Below are 22,917 nucleotides of genomic sequence, written 5' to 3' on the forward strand. Positions count from 1 at the left end.
TAATAACATGATAGGAAGTGATTGTCCTTTTTATTTCTGTAACTGAGCTAATTATTAATCAAATGTAACCTCATCACACAGTTATGTGAATTAAATTACATCTATTTTAACTATGCTTTTCATGAAGCATTATGAAATTGAATTGCAACCACAGTACCAGTACAATACAATACTGTTACAATACCAGTAACAGCATCAGTTTCAATGGATCTCTGGAGGCTATACATCACATAAATTAATCTGGGGGTAGTTTACATAATTAGATTTTAAATAATCTGCAATTTGTATTTTTATTTGCATGACAATTTGAGTTAATACAAAAGCTTTCATACAACATTTTCATTGTGTTTTTCCAATGAGTAGGAATGTTTTGATTCCCTTTATACTGGTACAAAGTTGTTAGCATCTGCTCTCCAATTCTAAAGCTTACCACTTTAGAATCCAGGCTTACATATTCTCTGAGTTCTCTTTAAGATTTCCAGGACTACAGACATACAGTACTGAAACTGTTTGTTGTTTCAGCAAAAGTGTTAATAAGAAAACTCTTTTATTACCCATAACTATTGCTCATTTCAGAAGCAGGTAAAAAGTGGTAGCTTTCATGGGTTTAGGGTTTTCATACAGCTACAGTACCTCATCTATTTGACAGTTGTTGTGACATGTCATGGCTGTGTAGTAAGTACTGGTTTGGGTATTTTATCTCATAACCTCATCTTAGTCGTCCATATCTTCTAAATGTGTTCTCAGAGGCCTAATACAAACATAAAGAAATGCTTTCCTGTTAGGGGGACGATAAGTAGATATGAAGGGTCATATTTTACAGCATATAACTGTGACATTCCTCTGGAATGCCGCAGTTCTTTAGTGTGGCTCTTTTTTGTTTTGAAGCACACATGAGTCCACAAAGATAAATCAAACACTGCACTCCTTAAGATTATCACTGGAGTGCTGCATAGAGGCTGTCAATCTGGTCTTTGAAGAACTTGGTCAGCTCTGCTCTCTTTGCCTTCAGTGTAGGTGTCAGTAGTCCATTTTCGATGGTGAACTGTTCTGGGTGGAGATACAAGTCCTTGACCTGGATTAAAAAGAAGAGGAAATCTATTATAGAAATGCCGGACAAATCTTCCATTCAAAAAGTGCCTGATAACATTTAAATGATTTATAAAGTGACACATACAGTATCAACTATTTAAAAGAATTTCCCCACTGTAGTAAAGTGTTCAAAATTGTAAAAAAAAAAGTGTAAACATCTGTTCTGATGAAGATGTCTGAGCACATTTTTTAATTCTTTTCACTATGAAATGTGAATAGTTTACAGTATGTGGGTTTCACATACTGTAGTTTCACATTTCACATTTTGATTGTGTGTGAGCAGTTCTTCTTTATTCTGGGTCGTATTAAACCAAAACATTGGAATACGCAACAAAGCCAAATATGAAATGTTGCATGATGATGATTTTCTGTTTGCCAGAGGTTTCTTGGCTACCAAAAAATCCACCATTGAGTATTGTATAGTGTGACTTTTTTTTTTTAATTTGAGTGACTCAAAGTTTTGATTTAAAAAGCCATAGCCTCAATTGGAATGAAACACAAACAAGGTGCTTACTTGTTCAAAAGACTTAAGCCCAGCCTGTTTTCCTAGCCTCACCATGTCTGCAAGTATTGCTTTTTTAATTTCCTGCACAGAACACCAGACCAGAGGTTAGTTAGAAAGAAAAACGAAGCAGTAAAAAGGTAAAAAAATGTTTTTTTTAATTACATACTGTACCTTGTTTATGCAGAGCTCTTTATAGGAACCTTTGATGCCTAATTTTACTGCAAAATCTGGAAGCACTTCTATATCTGGTACCACAATGCCTACCAAACAGGACTAAAAAACAATAAAGGGAAATATAAAACAGTGTGAGAAGATTTATGATCCCATGAATATCAGATGCTGCATTAGCTATGCTATGCATTAGCACGCTGGCATTTCATGTACAATTTCAAGTTTAGTGCAAGGTATGACACCCATTTCTAAATTAGTGCAAACACAACAAGTGCTGAATGGGGATTTTAGGCTGGCATGAAAAATGTCAGTGTTGTATACAGTATGTATGACTGCACCAGTTACTCTATATCACCACTTAGAAATGCTCCAGAAAATTGTTTACATGACATTAAAAATACTTCAGGAACAGCATGTAGGTGGTACATTAGTACAACGGAATTAACGTATGAGCTTTTATCTGAAGTCTACAACTCATCCAAGGTGAAGCCCTATCCCTGTTTGCTAAACTTTACTGAAGGATAACCTAACAAGCCAGCAGTGTGTTACCTGTAAGCTGTCGCCATGCACAAATACTTGAGCCACAGGCTCACTCCGCACATACACGTTTTCAATCTTCTCAGGAGCAATATACTCTCCTTGTGCCAGTTTGAAGATGTTCTTCTTTCTGTCAATGATTTTAAGCACTCCGCTCTGAAAGGAGAGAAGTTATATTTTTTACTATTACCAAAGAGGGACAAATGCTGTGCCAGAATTGTCTTCCAACAACATGTTCTTTTGGCTTCAAGGATAAAGTAGCGGTTAGTAACATCAGTGGTATAGCATGACCTCATAATGATTTTATTGCAGAAACTGAAAAATGAATTACCAATAGGAATACTTGAGGCCCCAGTAAGAGGCCAAATTGAGAATATTAAAATTAAAAAGAAAACGTTTTTCTGTAGTAAGCTCTTCTTCCAACAAACAATTCTTTTCTGTTTGAATTCCTGTCCCTAAGGAAATGGGTTTCTGGGTGTCGGGCATGTTTTTAATTACAGGCAGTTCCAAGCAGGCTAGGGCAAGTCCTTAATGTAAAGCAACAGGTCTAGTAGCCAAACAAAACTAACTGGGATGCCCACTGAGACATTAAAGCAGTAAAATTAATTAACATTTCCAATATCCAGGGCCCCTTGTCCAACTAATAAACTCAAGAGGTATGTATTATACGTTATTAGATATACAGTACAGCAGATTTTAATAATGTCAGTCTCTGAATGTCATTGTTTTGTTGTACGATCAGGTATGCTATTTGAAATTTGGATGCATAAATGCAGTTCTATACAAAAGTGAGCAAGATATGAAGACATAATCTAAAGTGAATAGGTTCTTGTACAGTCCTTTTGTCAGTTTTGAAAAGCTTTTTAATACTTGACTTGCAATTGATGGTTAAACAGGAAATAGTCTAAAATAGAGCAGTACATGTTAATTCTCAAGGACGAAGTTGTAATACATTTTGGTCCTGCTGGTGTTCCATGGTTTTGTGGCTTCTCCAGATTGTACAGGGAGAGACCAATTTTAACACACAAGCACACAAAGACATTGCAGATGAATTCAGTCAGGATTGGGTTTATAATAAAGTTAGGCTCTTACAGGAAGCCACTTTCCAATGTCTCCGGTATGCAACCACCCATTCTCATCTATAGCTTCAGAGGTTTTTTCTGGGTCCTTCAGATATCCTTTAAACACATTTCTGCCCTTGATACAAACCTAAGAGACAAGAAAACCAATAAACATCTATGTAATGAGTCTCATGGACTTGGACTTAGGGTCCTCTAAAACATTAAAACTCCAGCCCCTTTCTGTTACCACTGTCAATATTTTTAAAGATGTAGAAACTTACATCTCACACAATACACGGTACACAGTACACATCAGCCATGCTTCATACTGTCTGCACATGGTGTTTTGACGCATACAGTATGACAGTGTCATGTTGCACACACTCACTGCACACACTCACACTCATAGACTAACACATAATGTAGAATCAATCAACTTGTTAGTCCAATTAAGGCCTCGATTAGGTAATGAAAGTTAGCAGGTTTAGAGTTTGGTGTGTAGGCCACCAGGACCAGGATTGGGAACCACTGTTATATTGCAAAGGAACAAATATTGTCAAATAAATATATGTTTTTTGTTTATACCAAAAGGTTAATACAACCTGATTTGCTCAATGGTAAATCCCCTGCTATAAAATTAAAAAGAAATGCATAGATATACAGTTTGTTTTTTCAACTCAATATTTCCAAATATAGTGGCCTGTGAAGGTTTTATTTACTTTGTCTTGGCACAAAGATTACTTTGGCTGTCTTTCTAAGAGAATAAAAAGAAACATTTGTAAGTTAAATTAGTTATATTGCAAAGAAACAAATATAGTCATCATACAGTATATGGAATAAGCATAAGCATAAGAATTTTGTTCCTACTTGTTCCCACACTGTGACCCCACTCTAAGTGTATTTGTGAGAATGGCTGAAACCTGCTCACAGGTCTATTTAGAGTCTGCATGTGCAGTAGGGCTGACAGCAAGCAAGTGGGATATCAGAGCATATGTGGGAGGTGGTGTCTGCTTTCGGGTATCACTGCTTTTTTACAGTACAGGGAGCACAAATCCCCCGTTGTGAGCATAGCAATGCAATGTTTATTCTGTAAGCAAAAAATTATTTATTCTCTTAAATCACACTGTTACTAAAAATTCAATAGATTGGCCAAATCCTAATGAAAGCAAAGCAGAGACATAATTTATTGGGTCTGAAAGGTATTAAAGTTTGTTGGGTGTAGCTGGCGTGGCTTAGGTAGCTACAGCCTGCCCTGAGGACGAAGCTGGCAGGACCCCACACCCCTCTTCATAAGAAATGGGCCAGGCAGCAGTAAACAGGGAGGGAGACGTGCGAGGAAGAAGAGTAAAGGGGGTGCTCAGTAGGCAAAACGTTTAAAAGTTTAAAAGATTAGAAAGGACACTTCCATCCCACAGTTCTGCATAAAAACACTATACAGTACTGTCACAGCTGTTTATAATCAGAATCCAACCCTACGCAACTCCCACAAATGACCCTGCTCTGTTCCTAATAAGACTCCAGTCTATCCAATTCCTGCAAACGGCATCGCATTAACTTATCAACCAATCAGATCCTTCCTTCATCACCTCACCCGCTACCTCCTGGAATACTTGAGATCTCACCACCTTCACCTCAACACTCACTATTGGTTTTCACCAAGTGGAGCTCCTTGTCTCAGTTTTGAGATTTCCTTGCTTATTACTTGGCTTTTGAACCTTTGGCTTCCTGATCAGTGAACCTGTCTTTGACCATGATTCTTGAACTGCGATGCAGATAAGTACAATCAGACTTTCCTTCTACCTCCCCTTGCTTTCATTGAGATCTATTAGTCACTGCATTGGTTCCTATAATTCATCATGCTTAAGTGCTGTAACAAGTACATATCATAAACAGAATTGTCTGTATGAATCATAACCTCTGCTTTCCTCGGTGATATTTAGTGTTTCAGTAGAATATGATTGACAGGACACCTGTGTCAGGTTATTATTACCTCTCCCTCCCCGTTAGCTGCGAAATAGTTCATTTCTTCAACATCAACCAATTTCACAATGTTGCACGGGACAGGAACCCCAACATGGCCTGTGCATTCAAATTAATGAGTTTGTCAAGCAATTGTAATACAGAACTTACAGTACCATACATTTTAAATTTACTTTTTTAAACAAACACACAATTTTTTCTTAATGCATTTAACCCCATTATTGAGTATCTGTTGTACAGTATGTTGGTAATCACATATCACAAACTTTGATTTGTGAGGTAAGTGTTAACAATGAAACTAGGAGATAACAGTTAAATTTGCAACAGGAAAGCCATTTTGAAAGTCTACTTTTCAAGCTTACATACAAAATACATAATTTTGTATTTTGTAATTTGTTGTTGATGCAAATAATTTTTTGTCTACATATGATGCCTAAAAGTTCTATCTCATTTTAACAGTGTAATAACATAGATATGTATTAATGTACTGTAGATGTATGCAATGGAAATTAGCACAGCTACCCGCATCTCATTCTATGAATGAGTCCCAGGAATTATTTGCCACAAAATATTGTTCACTATATATAAACCTTTTACATAATAAATCTATTTTTATCTCAACAGAGATGGGGTACTGATTGTAAAAAGTAGCCTGTTTCTGTGTTTGGTGCAAGTGAATTACCTGTTGTCCAGTCACCAGGCATGGAAAAGGTACAACCAGCTGTGCACTCAGTTTGGCCATATGCCTCAAATATCTGAAAGAGTGAAATATGTTTGTTTGGATTAAACAAACCTTGACAATTATTGTAAGGCACACACATGCCCAGTCCCCATACTGTAGCTCAATTGTATATTAAAATAATGATAACAAAAATAAATTTAAGAGAGTACATTAATATTCAACAGACGTTCAGGACGAAGTCATATTATAATCTCGCACTTCCACTTTAATGCATATGCAATAAATATTTCACCTTTTGAGAAGCCCTGTGTGGGCATTTTTCCAACACCCCTCCCTCCAACCCTTCTGCACTCTTGCAGCACCGTCCCTGGTTCATTCCTTGTGAGGGTGCTTGTCAGCCTTAACCTTACAAGTGTGTTAATGCTAAATATTAAAATATCAAGTACACTATCCTTTTAAATTTGTCATCTTGTCACGTTAATTAGAATGTTTCTAAATTCCTGTAATGTTTTTTGTTTATACCAAAGGGTTAATACAACTTTGTTCAACAGTAAATCTCCTGCTATAAAATTAAAAAGAAATGCACAGATATACAGTACAGTTTGTTTTTTCAACTCAATATTTCAAAATATAGTGGCCTGTGAAGGTTTTATTTACTTTGTCTTGGCACAAAGATTACTTTGGCTGTCTTTCTAAGAGGATAAAACAAAAACATTTGTACAGTATCTTACCTCAACCTGACCTGACTCTAAATTTCAAGCAATTACAGTAGTTCAGCATTATTCCAAGACCAGTGAGTATAGCTAGTGGGTCTAATCAGACTGCTCTCGAGAGGGTGAGGGATAAATTATACTAGCAAAAGAAAATGTAATAAAAGCCCACAGCTCACAATGTGTTTAATAGGTTGTAAAGCCACCCTGGGCTAGTCTTCTGTAACTAAAGAAGGTACCTTTTCCTCTGTGCTTAGACAGTGATTGGAGGCATTTCATGTTTTAATTCCTGTTCACCGCAAAGGTTTCCCAGCCAAGACTGTGGGGCTATAACATGCTTCTAACACTGTTTTCCTTGAATCACTGTTTTAAATTTCGAGGTTCAAGTACACAGCTATCCAAAATATCATAGACCTTTTTGGATATTACATGTGTTTATATGTTAAATTAGTCACTTTTCCCAAAAGCATGCTGTTTAAGTCAGTAAAGAGATGTCTAACACTGACTGTCAATGCATATTAAATAGAAATAGAGCTTACCTGGCACCCTAGGCATGCTCTGAGGAAACTAAGCACCGAGGGAGAAATGGGGGCTGCCCCTGTTACCATCACACGTACTCGTCCTCCCATGGTTTCCTTTAAGAAAGAATGAGGCTGCTAAGTGCAGGGGATATAAATCCACAAAAACCAGTGGATTCTAGATCATTAGCCCAAACAGTATTCGTTTGCCTGCATTGAAACTACATTGAACTACATTGAAAAATTATACAGTACTTGCTTCATATTCTTCTTGTCCTCTTACTTAAAACGTTCTACAACAATTTCAAGCTTATTTTTTCAACTCATTCCTCTAGAGCAATATTTGTTGTCCATTTTCTCAATACTTTGGACAATTACAGGCACAAATCTAGAAAGAGGGATTGTAGGCTTAGAAAATCCAATGAATGTAGACTGAATTTTAGATTTTTTGTTTGATGTTTGGAAGTGGCATCTTGTTTTTACGTAATAGAAGGCCACTATCACATATTGCAATTGGAATTTGCATTTTGCAGTTGGGTAGAATCTTAAAATTTAGTTTGGTTATTAATTCTGAGGCAAATTTTGCACAGGATGTAGTAACAAGAAATATTTTTTTATTAACAGTTTGTTTCTAGAAACAAAAGAAAATATTATAAGGTGTCAAGAGAAACTCTAAATTATAATGCCTAAAATACAGTACATCACGCAATTTCTTATCAGGAGTTGTAAATTTAAGGTGTAAAGGTGTAAAGTTAGATTGGTGCCAGACATTTTATGAATATAACCCTCAATGTGACAGCAAAGATATTTATAAATGTTCACACTTCTCAGTCATGGAGATTTAACATACTATTTTTGAAAAAAATGGAAAATCTTCCCTGTTAATCATGTCAGCGGGAAAATAATACTTTCACTTTCTATATGAATAATTATAGCTATTACAGGCTGCAGAATTAGACCTTAACATAAGGTGAGTTTTAGCACAATGAGGCTTATTGATTTCTCTGAGGGATACCTGAACTTTGTGGAAGATAAGCTTGTCCCATATGCTATCATTTCTTATGATTCCCTGCTTCACTTCAGAATGTTTTCTTTCAATTGCAAAGTTCAACAACCACTTCTTGAAAGGCGTCTGGGCTCCACTTTGAACCTGACATGAAAATAAAACAAGACATATTGTCTATGTTAATATCTGGTACACAGTCAAATCTATCAAGAATGTGGACTTTTCATTCAGATTGAATTGAATTTGGCATGGCAGTTTTCAACGTCAGCCTCTTCAGATGCTTCTGGGCATATCTGATCTCTTATTTTACTTTTCACATAAAGATTGATGTTTCCCCTAAGTGATGTTGTGCAGACTATTTTTCTAAAAAATAATCAAAACCTTTAGGACCTTTAGGAAAGATCCAGAAAGGTCCACAGAACTTCACCCACTTTGCCATTTAAATAATATCCCATACTGGTACCTTGTCATATACTCTGTTCAACAGCCGGGGCACAACTGGAAACACTGTTGGCCGTAGTGCTTTCATATCATCAGGCAATAGTTTGATATCTCCTTGGAAAAACCCCACCTTGGCTCCACTTGAGTACATTACTGTCTGCAAGACCAGGAATAGAATTCATGACCACATATACTGTTGTAATCATCCCTGAGAGTGTATCTTAACCAGCCACAACACTTACAGTAGGCAGTGTGCTTTATAGTTCAATGGCAAATTTAGGTCTTTTTTTTGGGGGGGGGGCTAGGTCATATAGTCTTTCTCATAAATGTCCTTAATTGCCCTTGGAAAAATAGAAGATTTAACAAATTGCTAGCTGAGACTGTCTGGATTATCTTTATAGCGGAAGTTACTACCTCATTTAAGAGACTTCAAATACTCAAAGCCTAGATACCAGGCTGTTACCAGGCAAGAGTAGACACTGCCTTAATTGCATGGTTTCATCAATGCAATCTTACACAAACAGAAAAATAAAAAGTGCATAACATATAGAACCAATTCATTCCAGCTGGCATTCCCAAAAGCAGTAATTGTGAACATTATAAATGATTGCAAGGCTAAATAAAATATGGATTATAGAATAAGAGGAAGAGCAATAATCTTTTAAAACCCACCCACACAGAACCTACATTTTTTTAGAAAGGCTGTCTAAATACACACACAGCAAAGCAAAATCCAATAATTACACCGACAAGCAAACAACAAGTTCAGCAATCTTTAGTGATATATAAACCGAACAGTTTTTAACATATTCACAAAATACAATGTATATGTTTATACTAAAAAATAAATGTCAGTCAAGCTGTTAGGGTTTATGGTAGGATATCTTACGGTACCTGAACTACTCTTTCAAACATATGAGCCAGTGGTAGGAATGAGATTGAGACATCCTGTGGGACAGGGCCAAATGCTGACTGAAAAGAAAGTGCACTGGCATTAAACTCAGATTAATAACAAGCAAATATTCATACCTCAAGAAGGGCCCAGTGTATGATACTAGATAATGGAACAAAGATCTGTGTTTTTATATGAACTTTTCTCTCATGATGTATTACCATTTAAATAAATGATGAACACTAATGATACAGTGTGAGCATTGTTTTAGGGTGTTACTTTTACTTTAGTTTAGGAGTCTCTCTACCGCATGCTTCGTGTAACAGCAAAAGAGACTTGAATTTAAGCATGAAATTCTCGTCAACAGAAAACAAAATCCACCAAGGTTTACTGAGGTTTTCTGCTGAAGCCCCAGCAGTCCTTATTTTTTCATTTTATAAATAACTAAATAAGTATATAAAACCCAAACGTTTTCCCACTGATTACCAAACAGTGTAACCTTTACAGAATTCATTTTAAACACTGTGCCTTCTATCACATCATATTAGTTTATTAATAGATTGTATCCTTTGTCTCAGTATTAGTGATACGGCTGATTTTATTACAGCAGTCTTTCACAATGTTAAAGTATTCTGAGAAGCTCACAAAAGAAGCAGAAGAAGAAGATGATGATGAATATACCTCAGTGCTTTTTATAAAACCAGCAGCATCTGCTACTACATTCTCATGAGTAAGCATAGCTCCTTTGGGATCACCTAAAGTGAAGAAACATATATAGTATTGGCTTCATGAGGAAACTTCTCTTTTTGCAGCCACAGTACAATAGCACTGGCACAGAAGACTGTGAGTACAGGGGGAATAACATAACTTTCCTTGCATAGATTTGCTTTTGATTAAAGCTGAAATTAATATGGAAGCAGTCATCTTCAGTTTACAATGAATTTGTTGTATTGTGAAAAGACTCAAAGCAAAGAGTGTGAATTAAATGAACTGGTAAAATGTCAGATCTGAATGTACTTTATATAGACTTTATATTATTTGAATTAAATTGTGAATTTAGGCTAAACTGTTGTAAAATGTTGTAAAATCACTGACAGAGAACATACCTGTTGTTCCACTTGTGAAACACACAATACTGAGGTCTTCTGGCTTAGGAGGCTGCAAGTAAAGAAAGCAAAATTTATTCGTTAAAATAATGAGTTAGACTACAAAATAAAACAAAAATCTATAAACCAAAATCTATTAATATACAAGTGATATACAATAATGTTAGTGAGCACCGTATATACATTTTATACATATTTATTATAGAGTTAAAAAGAGAATTTAGAGATACAGACAATTGGAAACATATAATTAGCTAATTGTATGCAAACGTTGCACTTTATGGTAGCAAGAAATCATTGGAAATCATATTATGACTTTTTGATCACCTGTAATGCTTAGTTAATAGTTTTTAACTTTATGAATCATCTATTAAAATTGTATAATTAATAAACCGCATATTAACATTTTATTATGTCTCACACTTGTATGCTATTTAGTTTACAACAAAGTTTTACCATACTAAACAAATATTCACAGTACGTACAATTGGTTTCCTCAGATCATTTTTGCCCAATGTCTGAAAAGCAAGGAACAGCAATTTAAATTTTAAGTGATCAAGTTACTAGATTAAGTACAAAAAGACACAAATTAAAAAGGCTGGCTAATTTAAAGTTAATAATTATGCCGCTATCTGGATTCAAGAATAAAACATGATCCTCTAACTTAGGGGATATAATTAGTGACAGGATTATAAGACTGTTGACAGATTTGCCTGGTCTTATGGGATTTGTTTGTGTTTAATAGTCTTGTATTCTTTTTTTCTTCCCAATGAAAGCACATGTATTTTATCTGTTGGCTTGGGCACAATCCCTCACATATGCTGATAGTAGCCTAACAGTAAGTAATAAAGTAATGGCCTGTGCAGGTAAAAAAAAAAAGAAAAATCACACTAAGCAAGCATGGAACAGTAAATGTAAAACATTATTATACAGTGATTCATTTTATGAAATCAATATTTAATCTCTGCTCTTTTGCTGAAATGTGGCACGATACTGCTTCTCCATGGTCAACGAGTCAACCCCCCAGTCAACAAATCAACAAATCAATCATATCCTGGTGACTGACCTACCACTAGCTATAAAACCCCACAGCATTTGTTAGTTGTGAGATACAGTTCATTTGCTCTTCCTTTCTTTGGTAAAAGCACTGGATTTTTTATGTTTCTGAACAGTTTTAAGTTATGTAACTCATTTTGTTTCTTTTGTGTAATCTTGTCAAGTAAATTCTTTATTTTGAACCTTAGCTTTGCTGACCTCTCCTTCTCATTACTGATTTCCCCTGGGCTTTATCCTGTCTAATCAATATTTAACATTTAAGTAACATTGCAGTCAACAAATCTAAAAAAATGTATCATCGAGCATGCATGGAAGCAAAACCACAACAGCGTTGCATTCTTCTGTAATTTTTGGAAATTTCTCTCAAAATACACATTGACTAAATCAAAATAATAGAGGTAGAAGAGTTTGAGTTGTGTTATAATCCTTTCAGAGTTGGTATTCAAATGTCCATGAAAAAGGCCAACACATACAGTACAATTTCTGTTGCAAAACAAAATTTGGACCCTTATACCTCCACTTCCTTGAGAGCAAGTATCTCAACCCCACACTTCATGCCTCGATCCTTCAGATCTGTGCTGAAAGGGTCCATGAGGACAATGGTGTTAAGTACTGGCGTCAGGCCCTTCTCACAGTTTGTCAGGAGAATTGCAGCCTTGTCAGGTTTGTCGCATATCACAGTGGATATTTCAGCTAAAAGAGAAATAAAAATGTTTTCTAACATAAGACCCTTAATCAGAAAAGGGAGGCAGTAGGAATGGGGCACTTATGAATGACTCACACATTTTTGTTTTTTGCTGCACAGCTTGGTCAAGGCTTTAATCAAAAACTGCTGAAACATAAAGAGCCAAACAAACAAACAAAATACTATAACCGTATTTCTTATTAAGAGTTAAGAAACCCGTTTTATTGTAAAAAAAAAATAAAAAGAAAAAACTATCTCCATTATCTCTTATGGGGAAAAATTTGAATCCGTTCGGGGCCTAAAAAAACATCACTCCCACTTTTACTTTTTTCACCCAAAAAGTGACAAAAGAAACCTTCATACTGTTTGTTTTTAGTAATAAAAAAACACTGCTTAACTAGTTAGACATCATTAATCATACCTAAGTACAGTACTGTACAGTAACCACTTCATTTGCTTTTTGTGTAATTACACACACTCTTACAATTTTCATTTATTATCTTAGCACAGTTAGGGTCCATGATAGTCTAAACCAGGTTTTCTTACAGGGGAAGTAAGAGCGCATACAATAGCGAACAACACACAAAGCAAGACGAGGTGAACTGTATCACACGCGTCTCTCCTGCCGCTCCGTAGGCTCTGTGCTAGCTCTCACCCACACTAGGTAGTGGACTGTGATAACGAACACAATATGAAAGGAGTTGTATGACACATTCCTCTTCATTCTCTACATTTGGCAGAGGTTTCGAAATGAATTGGTAGTTCCAAAGTTGGTTTTCGTTTTTCGAAATGTGGGTAACAATTCATAAAAGTTTGTTTTAGTTTCATAAAAGTACATTGTAAAAAGAGGTACTGGTGTACCGTATTAATCTTTGCCTTCAACAAATTCTGGCCAATGTTGGGACATTTGCGAAATAATTCCCAGGGGTAACACTAATTTCTCTGGTTCAGTTATTTAACAGTGTGATAACACTCGCTTGCATTTAAAAAATAAAAATAAATCATTACCTCCGATTTCTACTATTGTATTTGTTGGATATTCATTTTTTGTATACATTTATTGTATGAATAAATGCAAACCGGGTCCTTATGTTTTATTTTGGCTTCAAACAAGAAGGATACTTGACAAATGTGTGCTATGCAATCTAAAGCGGAACATGACCACTAAACCTCAGTTAGTTACCTTTATTAACAATGTATACCAGTGCATCAGGTCCCAGTGTGTCGTAAAGTGGAACAGCCACCATGGAGTAGGTATAACAGGCAAGCTCAGAAATAATCCACTGGAAAAAGAAAAACCAACCCATCACCATCTGCTACAATCTGTTTTTGAGCTTCAGAAAGAACAGGTTAATCATGCTCATTATTCAGTTTGCTTTCATTGAAGATGAATACCATATGGGACTAGTTCCTGATAGCAAGCACCTAATTTTAGCTCCAGAGTATTTGTAATTTATAAACCTGAACTGATAAATCTGCAAATTCAAATAGTCTGCAATATGTCCTGTCTATTCTTGACATTGGAATCATTTATCATAGGAGACAGTACCTAAATACCTTAAAATTAGAACTTTGACATGCCTTGAAGGGAATTTAATGAATGAGCCACAAAACAGTGTTTAAATTCCACATAATATAAATAAATAATGTAATAAGAATGTAAGTATGGTTGCAGTTAATAGAGCCCCCTTCAGCCAACTCATTTGCCTTTTTACTAGTTAATTGGATCCTATTCAGCTGTTTTTTAATGAGAAATAAATCATATCTGCTTTAACAACATGGATAGGCAGCTTGTTTCACTCTTTCACAATTTTATGTGTGAATAAGTGTGCTTTTTGTGAAATACTTTCCCACTTAAAAAAGCATCCTGTGAAATTCAGACACAGAATTATCAGAAATCGTTGTTACTTATAACAACAAGCCATAAGGGTTTGTTTTGACTTGCATGTGAAAATAAGGGAGTTTTTCAATAATCTTAAGAAAAAGGGATTCAAAATTCACTAAAAACAATGAAGAACATCATGTTGTATCTTATTCATATAAGCTGTTAATTTTACTTTACAGCACTTTGACATGTTCTGATGCATCTTCCTTTTAGAACTTCATGCTTACTTTATGCTCACTGTGTTCTAAATGATCACTCATTCCTTTCCTTGGTAATGTACAGTACCTCTGGCCTGTTCTGGGCAAAAATGCCAATGAATTGATCAGGAGATGGTTTCAGTCCTCTGTGTAGTAATCCTGAGCCCAAATATTCAGCTCTGTCAGACACCTGATAAGGGTACAAAACACATTAGATGCTACTGTCACAAGATTAGTTCAGACTAAGAAATAACAATCATAATTACCGACAGCTCTCAAATTAGTTACCTGCTTATATTTCAGCCATTGATAAGGCTGCCTTGGCTTTCTATAGCCCAGACACGGTCCATTTCCTGGAAATGAAATTTAAAAAAAAAATCTTAGAGGAATCTCATAAGCACCGCAGTGAAGCCCAAAATTGTAAAGTGAACACTGAAATATAACAAGAAAAAAGGGATTTGAATAAAGTATTTTAAAGAATACTTGATATTGAAAGCACCTTTACTATAATGCACTTATTTTAAGCAAATCCTTCTATATCCATACCTGATACATGTAGACCCCTCTGGAAAACTTCATACAATGTCCGGGCATCTTCATAATAGTATGACATAAGTTTATCATCTTTGAGCAAAGTACTTCTCCTTGCCCCATCCTGTTTGTGAAAGAAAGCATTTGATATTCCAAATGTTTCACACATTTCGTGGCTGATCGCTTTGCTTACGGAAGTTACACAATAATTTTCAATGACAATATGGTTCAAAAGAGTGCAGCATGGCACAGTGGTTAACATTGATGCCCTGCAGTTCTGGGGCCCTGGGTTGAATTACTGGGCACGATCGGCATGGAGTTTTTTATGTTCGCCACATATTTGAGTGGCTTTTCAGATTCCTCCTAGTGTCCAAAAACATACTAGTGGGTTTATTGGCTTCAGGGAAAACTGGACCTGGTGTAAGTGTGTGCATGTTTGTGTCTTTGTGTGCCCTGCAATGGGTTGGTGTCCTGTCCATGGTGAATCCTGTTTGCACTTGCACAGGGGAGCAACACTGTTGCTCACTAAGTGGTCTCTTGAAATGGTTGATACAGAGACACACACAATCACTTCAATCACCCTCTGCTGAGTCTTGCACTTGGAGCAGGGTCAAGCATGTTATCAACCTTCTTTAGATAAAACATTGTATTCTATAGGTGAAGTCTGTATATCCATACATCGGGTCTAATTTCCTTCCTAGGAACTATTGAGTTTGCCACAAGTGTCATACTCTAAAATCACATAATCCCCTGTACTTATATCGGCTCCCTGCTGATTTGACACAGTCAGAATAGTTACCAGGCAACTAAACACATTGTGCCATGTCAACACAATTGTGCATTAGACAACATTTTATTTTGACAAAATATATTACTGCTGCATATCTGTACAGTGGGTGAGATTTTACTGCTTTGTACATACAGTAAATATTTCTAATACAAACACTTAACGGACTGGCAAGGTGAAATAATTGCCAAGTGTATATCAAAGTCAATTCTACTAATTCAAAGCAATATTGCAATGCGTTTTAGCCTTTTAGCACAATCTTAGGTACTTTTAGAGCAATGTTGGCACAACATCAAGTACAAAAAAGCAGAAGTAATTTTGTGACTTGTGTATAACTGTGTAATGTTGTGATTTATGTATAATGCTGGACATATATACAGTATACACAATATGAGAGAAAGGTGGAAATACAGTGGGAAAAATGGACAGTGAGCTAATTTTTACATGACTGAGTATTGTAGGACCACAGATGGTGTAGCCATACGGGGCCAGTGTGGATCTGATCGTGCTCACAGAGGGTTCTCTGTTCAAGTATAAACAATCCAATACTCTTTCTCAGATATGGATAAACATAAAAAACCAAACTGGTGACACTGATTTTAACTCCTTACCGACTCTGGGTTCAACATCTGCCTCTTTTGCAAACAAATATAAAAAAGCCTTTCCACTATGAACGACCTAGTAATTGCAGGACACACCTTACAAGCAGCCAGACTGACTGCCAGCTCTGTAGATATGGAGTACTTGAATTGCATTGAATTGCATGTCATTGGCACTTTTTTTGCCCATCAGGGAAAAAATAAAGCACAACTGTAACATGTTTTTCTTTGTTTTCTTTATTTCACTCATACAAAAAAAAAGCTTTTACTTCATGTCATATTGTATGGCCATGGTGAATGGGAAATGTAGCCCCTGCAAGAGTGCATGGAAGAGACACGTTGAAGCACTGAAATCGCCAGTACATGGGGCCACTGCTTTACAGTGTATCTGCATTATAATTTAGTGTTGCTGAAGATAATTTAGATAAAACAACGAAATACACAATGTACACTGCAAAATGTGACTCCCCTTGACTCAAACCCAACTTTGGTTGTGTGTTTGGGGTCTCTTTGTCTCTGTCTCTTTTACTATTGTGTTGTATTTAATAAAGGATATTGTTGTGATCTTTATAGGGTCTATTTAATGGTAAAGGTTGTGCTTAGATTATGCTCTTCATAATCTGACAATAGATGAGACAAATGAGGACATGCTGTATATGTGGCTGTAAACTTTGTATTGTATTAAAGTCACCTTGGAGATTTTTACCATTCCCGTTTAATTTGATTTTAAAGCACGTTTTTGAAGTAAGACTCATCTTTGTGTTTCTTTTCAGAATCTGCGCCAATTGCTTAATAGTTTATGTGGAAAAAAAAACCTGAACCACTGCAAAACAAAGGTCACATACAATAGGATGACTTTAAAAGGTAAAAATATTTAGAGTGATTCCCCCCTTATTGCTGTTTTTACAAACCTCCACCTTTTATAAGCATCGCTTGTAGGTGGGAGGTTTATACAAGTCTTCTGGAGTTGAGGGGTATTTGATCCGTGGCATGGAAAGGGCTACTTAATATCACCACGGAGTTTTCCCTATTGTACAGGTCTTCAAAACACACTGACTTACTGTACCTTGATTCCCACAGTCTGCCTGTTGAGGTCAACTGGAAGCTTGATGGGTTTGGGGCGAGTCACCAGCCAGATTAGGATACCAGCGCCAAAGGTGAAGAGACCAGCGATGGCAGGAGTCGGCAGTGGAGAAAACAAAAACTGAAGAATGCAACTCATCCTGAGATGTAATTCAGATCCTGAGAGGAAGTAAATCCGCAAACAGTAAGTCTCAGACAGTTGTGGTCACCTGCAGATGTACAGAACAGAAAATCCAAGAAAGGCCCATTCCCTTGCTTACTTTGCATCTTTTTATGTTGATATTAGAACTGACGTCTCAATACAATATGTGAGTAATTATTAATAACTCATCGATACGGAAATGTCTAAACATTGATCTAAGTGCAAAGGTGCACTTTCATCAGCAGTATATGCTTTTGCAGCAATTAGTGGCTTCTTGTGCAGGAAACCACAAAGCCTCAAAGAAGACATCAGATCTTCATAAGAGTGGTATATTGCATAATTAGAACATTTTTTTCTGTGAACTTTGTAATATATTCACATTTTCATCCATTTTGCTTTGCTTAATACTGCATATTAAATGTATAACAGAGGTGCGGATTTAGTTCCAAATCCATGCTATTTATGAACGTTATTAGAGCTTCTGTTTTTACATTTCTGTAATGTTAAGATAGGAAGAGGGTGAAAGTGACAGATATTGTATACAGTACGTTAGAGATAGAATGCACAATCATATCAAAGTCAAATTACAACACCTACACACAATGACTCAACAACTGATGAAATCAGAAGACCTTTGCTTGAGTAAAATCACAGTTTGTCTAATTTAGGTGGGAGTGTGCTATGCAGAGCCAACACCTCACATTCACAAATTGATACCGCTGTTGGTTAGGGCTTGTACTCTTCTGTTTGCAACAGAAGGCTTTTCTTTACCTCTGACCTTAATTGCCAGTGTACATCACATTTACCTTTCCTAATCTTTAATATGATCATCAAATTAAATGCTGAAACTACTCAAAACTAAATCCGTGACCTGTTGTCCCAAACCAACTCATCGGGTTTCTGATTTAAATCTTAGTTGTGACATTTTCATTGTAGGCATGCACAATTTTTAATAGTTCTTCATTTTCCAGATACGGCCTGATGAAATAAAGATTCTTGAAATAGGAAAATGATAACAATTGGCTGACTGAAACACACAAAATAAGTCTGGAATGCATAATACAGATGGTTACAGAACCGAGGCTGTTGCTAAATAATAAATTACATTGTAAACATGATTTGCTGTAAATTAATGCAAGTGTGCTCAGCACTGTAGAATAGTTAAAGAATCCAAAAACATAAAGCCAGCACTGACTCTTCTAAGCCATGACCTAAAATTAGATCTGAGTTTGGCTTTTCAGAATGCTAAGATCACCATGTCTTTCAGGATGATTTCAAAAAGGTGCATGATAAATGATTGTGACTATCATAGTGGTCTTTCGATTTACGTTTTTATGTGGGTCTCTTTCACTAAACAATGCTATAAGAAAGAAAAATAGTATATTATACTAGACGTTGCTGTCTTGCTGTACTGGGGCCCTGGGATCAATTGTGGACCTGGGGTGTTATCTGTGTGGAGTTTGTATGTTCTGCCCATGTTCACACGGGTTTCCTCCAGGTGCTCTAGTTTCCTCCCACAGTCTAAAAACATACTTTTGAGTTCATTGCATTCTGGGAAAATTGGCCCTGGTGTGAGTGTATACTGTGAGTCTGTGTGTCTGCCCTGCGATGGACTGGTGTTCTCTCCAGGGTGTATCCTGTTTTGTGCCCATTGCTTGCCAGGATAGGCTCTGACTTGACCCTGAATTGGAAGAAGCAGTTAGAATGGATGGATGGATTTCAGAAGCTCAGTATAGGTACAGCTATCACCCATCATAATTAGTAGTGTATTATGGGCAAATGTTTATTTTCTCCTCATAATATTTTTCTATCACCCTTTTCTCTTAAAGCTTTCATAGTAAAAAAAAATGCGCTATGACAACTTTGCATAACATGAACTTTGAATCTTCTTCACTCCTCTCATACAATGCAATACCTGTGACTTGACATACAGTATCTGTGCTTCCAAAGTCCCACTACAATGAAATGTCTGTTATAAAGATCATGTCTTGAGGTTGATTAGCTCTTCTGAAAACTACTAGCTTACAGAACGTAGTTGGTTCTTGACATGAATCTCTATTCTTGTAAATAAACCAAGTTCAATACATTCTATTGCTGAGAAATCAGTATAGGTAATTTTTGATAGAGATAATTCTTGTATACATTCCTAATTTGTGGTTTAATGCCCCTCAAGAATATATACATTTTCTTAATTTAGGATGTTATTAGTTTACTTCATGTACAGTACACTTGTATGGTCTTGAACCTAACCATACTAAAGTAGCATGTACCCAGATGTGTGCTGGCATGAAAAGTAGTGCTTGTGTGATACACATGCAGCTGGGCAATATTTATCTTCCTGTTCAGAATCACCTTTGAGATTCCCATAAAAAATAATTAATAGATTTATAATATTATTCAGACCAGTATTTCCCAAGCCTGGTCCTGGGAGACTCCAGTTTTATCTAGTTTTTGTTCCAAATGACCAGTTAATCACTGGTGTAAATTGATGCTTTTAATTGATCTGTTTGCCTATTTAAACGTTTGTTTAACTGTCTCTGCACTCAGTCCTTAGTTTCAAAAATATGATATTTCAAGTGTTTCGCCCCACTCTCTTCAACATGCAGAACTTCATGTAATCTCTTCTTAACAATTCGTTGTCTTACTTCTGTCTACACACCTCTATGTAGATGATAAAGCATACACAGGTGGAAATGACACAGGATTGAACACTCCCACACTGAGTTTTTTTATCTTGTGCAGAGGTTCATTTAGTTACATTTAGCTTCCATGCCTCAAAAGGGTAAGGCTTGAAACTCAGAAATTGGTACAGGATTACTACCAATTACAACCATTTGTTTCAACCTTTTAAGATCTGAAACCAATTTTAAAAACATGCCTCAGATACAGTACAAAACTGAAACTAAATACACTATGATTAAGAACAGGGCTGGACCAAAAACTAAAAGTTACAGGGACAAAGACCAGGAGAAATCAAAAAGAAATCAAATAATACACATCTACTCAAATAATAATGAATGTAACTCTAATTCAGTAAAGTTAATCTCTCTGTAATGCTGGTACAGTTCTATCACAGACAAGAAACGTGTTTTGCAGAGGGTATTGGTACAACTTATACAGTATTTTCACTGTACAGTATGGTACAGCGGTCAAGTAGTAACATACTGTACAGTATTTCACATAAATCTTTCCCTGTCTGTCTCTTGACTGTGTGTCTCTGTGTGACTAATACGGTATATACTGTACATCAGCTTTTCAAAGGATTATGCCCATGTTTGAAAATAAAAGCCATTCAAGGTAACACATCTCTCTCCCTAGAAAAATCTTTCTAATATTAAAAAAAACAAGACAATTACCATACCCTTTTGCTGACAATAATCTTCTCTTGCTGTTTTGCAAGCTGTTAGTTGGCACCCTGAGAACTGGGCAGGCGCATTCCTCTTCCAGGCACTGTTTCCAGACTGCAACTGGAGGAACATGGGAGACAGCGTTCATAAAAAGCTGACAATGCCACACAAACTTTGAACCTTGGCTGCAATCATTTCAAAGATAACACCTGAGTTCACTGGAAGCACCACACAGCATTGCACAAGCATAATGAGCAATTGTTTTGGGGAGTAATTAATATTTACATTGTATAAAATGTAAAACATACATTGCTTTATTAATATTTAACCATATATAAATGCAGCTGAGGCAAGTACTTCTCATTGCTTCATCCTTAAGCATTGTTACACACGTCAAGGAAAACATATTTCAGCATTTTACTGACACTGTGATTACTCGTTTCATTGTAAAAAAAAAACAAAGAAATAATTTGTCTACGATGTAAGTCTCAGGCCAGAATGTTTCAACTTTCAACTTTTGCCGGAGTAACCTTTTACCTAATAACCTAGTGATCATCACTCCTGGTCCTGGAGGGCCACAGCCCTGCACCGCAGGTTTCATAGTGAACCTCATTGACTAAAAACGTGGAACCAGGCATAATCCACATCAATTAAATTGGTTTTGGAATTAGGTTGTTCATTAACAATTTAGGCAGAATGAAAACCAGAAAACCCTGGGGCTCTCTGGGAGCTGGAGGGAGGATCACTGCAAGAAATAATAAAGTAAAAATAAATTTAAAAATATAAAAAATGAACTAACAGACTCTCAGTGCATTCTAGCTACATGTCAAAATATAAATAAGACATAATAAGGGATGCGTTATAAAAAACATACTATATTGCTGATTCTTTATAATCATACAAAGGAAACATGCATGAATTGGTGGATTTGTGAACATGTGGTCAATAGCATGTTTAATTACAGTAGTTATCTTGTTCAGAATCAAGTAATATAATGTAACTGTTGCATAATACTGAATACAGAGATAAAACATTTCTGAAATAAGCCTCATGAAAGAAAATCTTTCTATCAATGTCAGTAAACTACTAATGACCAAATGTGAGCTAAATGTCCTTCTCCAGTTGGTAACTTTTCTCATGTTGTTTCTAAGTTATTAAATTAAATACTTTTGCCTATACAAAAAAATGAAAGAAACAGATATGAGTGTGCTGGAAAAAGTCTTTGAAGAAAGGCTTTCCCCTGTAGATAAATGCCACCTGTGAGGGGAGAGATAATGTCAAATTTGTATCATGTTTAAACCTTTGAAAATCAGACTGGATAGCAGTAACACAATTTGTCATTTGTAGTTTATTGCCGCAGTATCAGTACTATGCATATACAGTCCCTTGATTGCTGTATGTATTTCATGGTTTAATGTTTCGATACGATTGAAAGGTCAAGCGCAGTAATAATAAAAGGGTTTTACAGCTCTGACATTTGTACACAGCAGAACTTGAGAAATACAAAAGCTGATGTGTTGTCAGTTACAAAGGCCACTTTTAGACAACACATCTGGGATACCTGGATGTGTTACAGCTGTCAACTTTCCATTCAAAGTTCTAGGTTGCATTTCATAAATTATTTATGATAACCATTTTAAAAAAATGATGTCTTTTAAATAGTCCCTATAATGCATTAATGAGAAAAAACACACCTGTGGACAAGTTATAAAACAAATTGCCAAAAATGAAGGGATGACAAGATTCTTTCTAGGGGGAAATGTCTGTTACTTGTTTTGCAAGCTCTGGATAGAATCTGGCTCAAGAGAAATTATTTTGGCCTTCTTAACGTGCCTCACTGTGTGTATCTGTGTAATAGATTGCACTATACAGTTCTGAAATTTACTGAGATCTACGTCCAAGAG

General features: G+C 36.0%; 1 protein-coding gene across 2 annotated transcripts; it reads right to left on the reverse strand.

Moving 5' to 3' along the window:
• Positions 1 to 11: 11 nt before the first annotated feature.
• On the reverse strand, positions 12 to 21,145 carry acsl5 (acyl-CoA synthetase long chain family member 5). Of its 2 annotated transcripts, XM_088917229.1 has the most exons (21): positions 21,028 to 21,145; positions 17,508 to 17,683; positions 15,071 to 15,179; positions 14,813 to 14,877; positions 14,613 to 14,714; positions 13,626 to 13,725; positions 12,272 to 12,450; positions 11,187 to 11,219; positions 10,702 to 10,753; positions 10,277 to 10,350; positions 9,598 to 9,675; positions 8,726 to 8,860; positions 8,272 to 8,406; positions 7,278 to 7,373; positions 6,029 to 6,101; positions 5,357 to 5,445; positions 3,398 to 3,514; positions 2,318 to 2,461; positions 1,769 to 1,870; positions 1,607 to 1,678; positions 12 to 1,075 (listed from the first exon to the last, which is right to left on the reverse strand). In XM_088917229.1, the coding sequence occupies exons 1-21, from the start codon at positions 21,143 to 21,145 to the stop codon at positions 938 to 940; spliced, it is 2,187 nt and encodes a 728-aa protein (XP_088773355.1). In that variant the 3' UTR covers positions 12 to 937. The 2 variants fall into 2 exon arrangements, with proteins under 2 accessions (XP_088773355.1, XP_088773356.1); XM_088917230.1 differs by lacking the exon at positions 9,598 to 9,675 and having other exon boundaries at positions 21,028 to 21,108.
• Positions 21,146 to 22,917: the final 1,772 nt, after the last annotated feature.

Source organism: Atractosteus spatula, chromosome 5 (assembly GCF_055471065.1).
Source record: "Atractosteus spatula isolate fAtrSpa1 chromosome 5, fAtrSpa1.hap1, whole genome shotgun sequence".
NCBI classification, from domain to species: Eukaryota; Metazoa; Chordata; class Actinopteri; order Semionotiformes; family Lepisosteidae; genus Atractosteus; species Atractosteus spatula.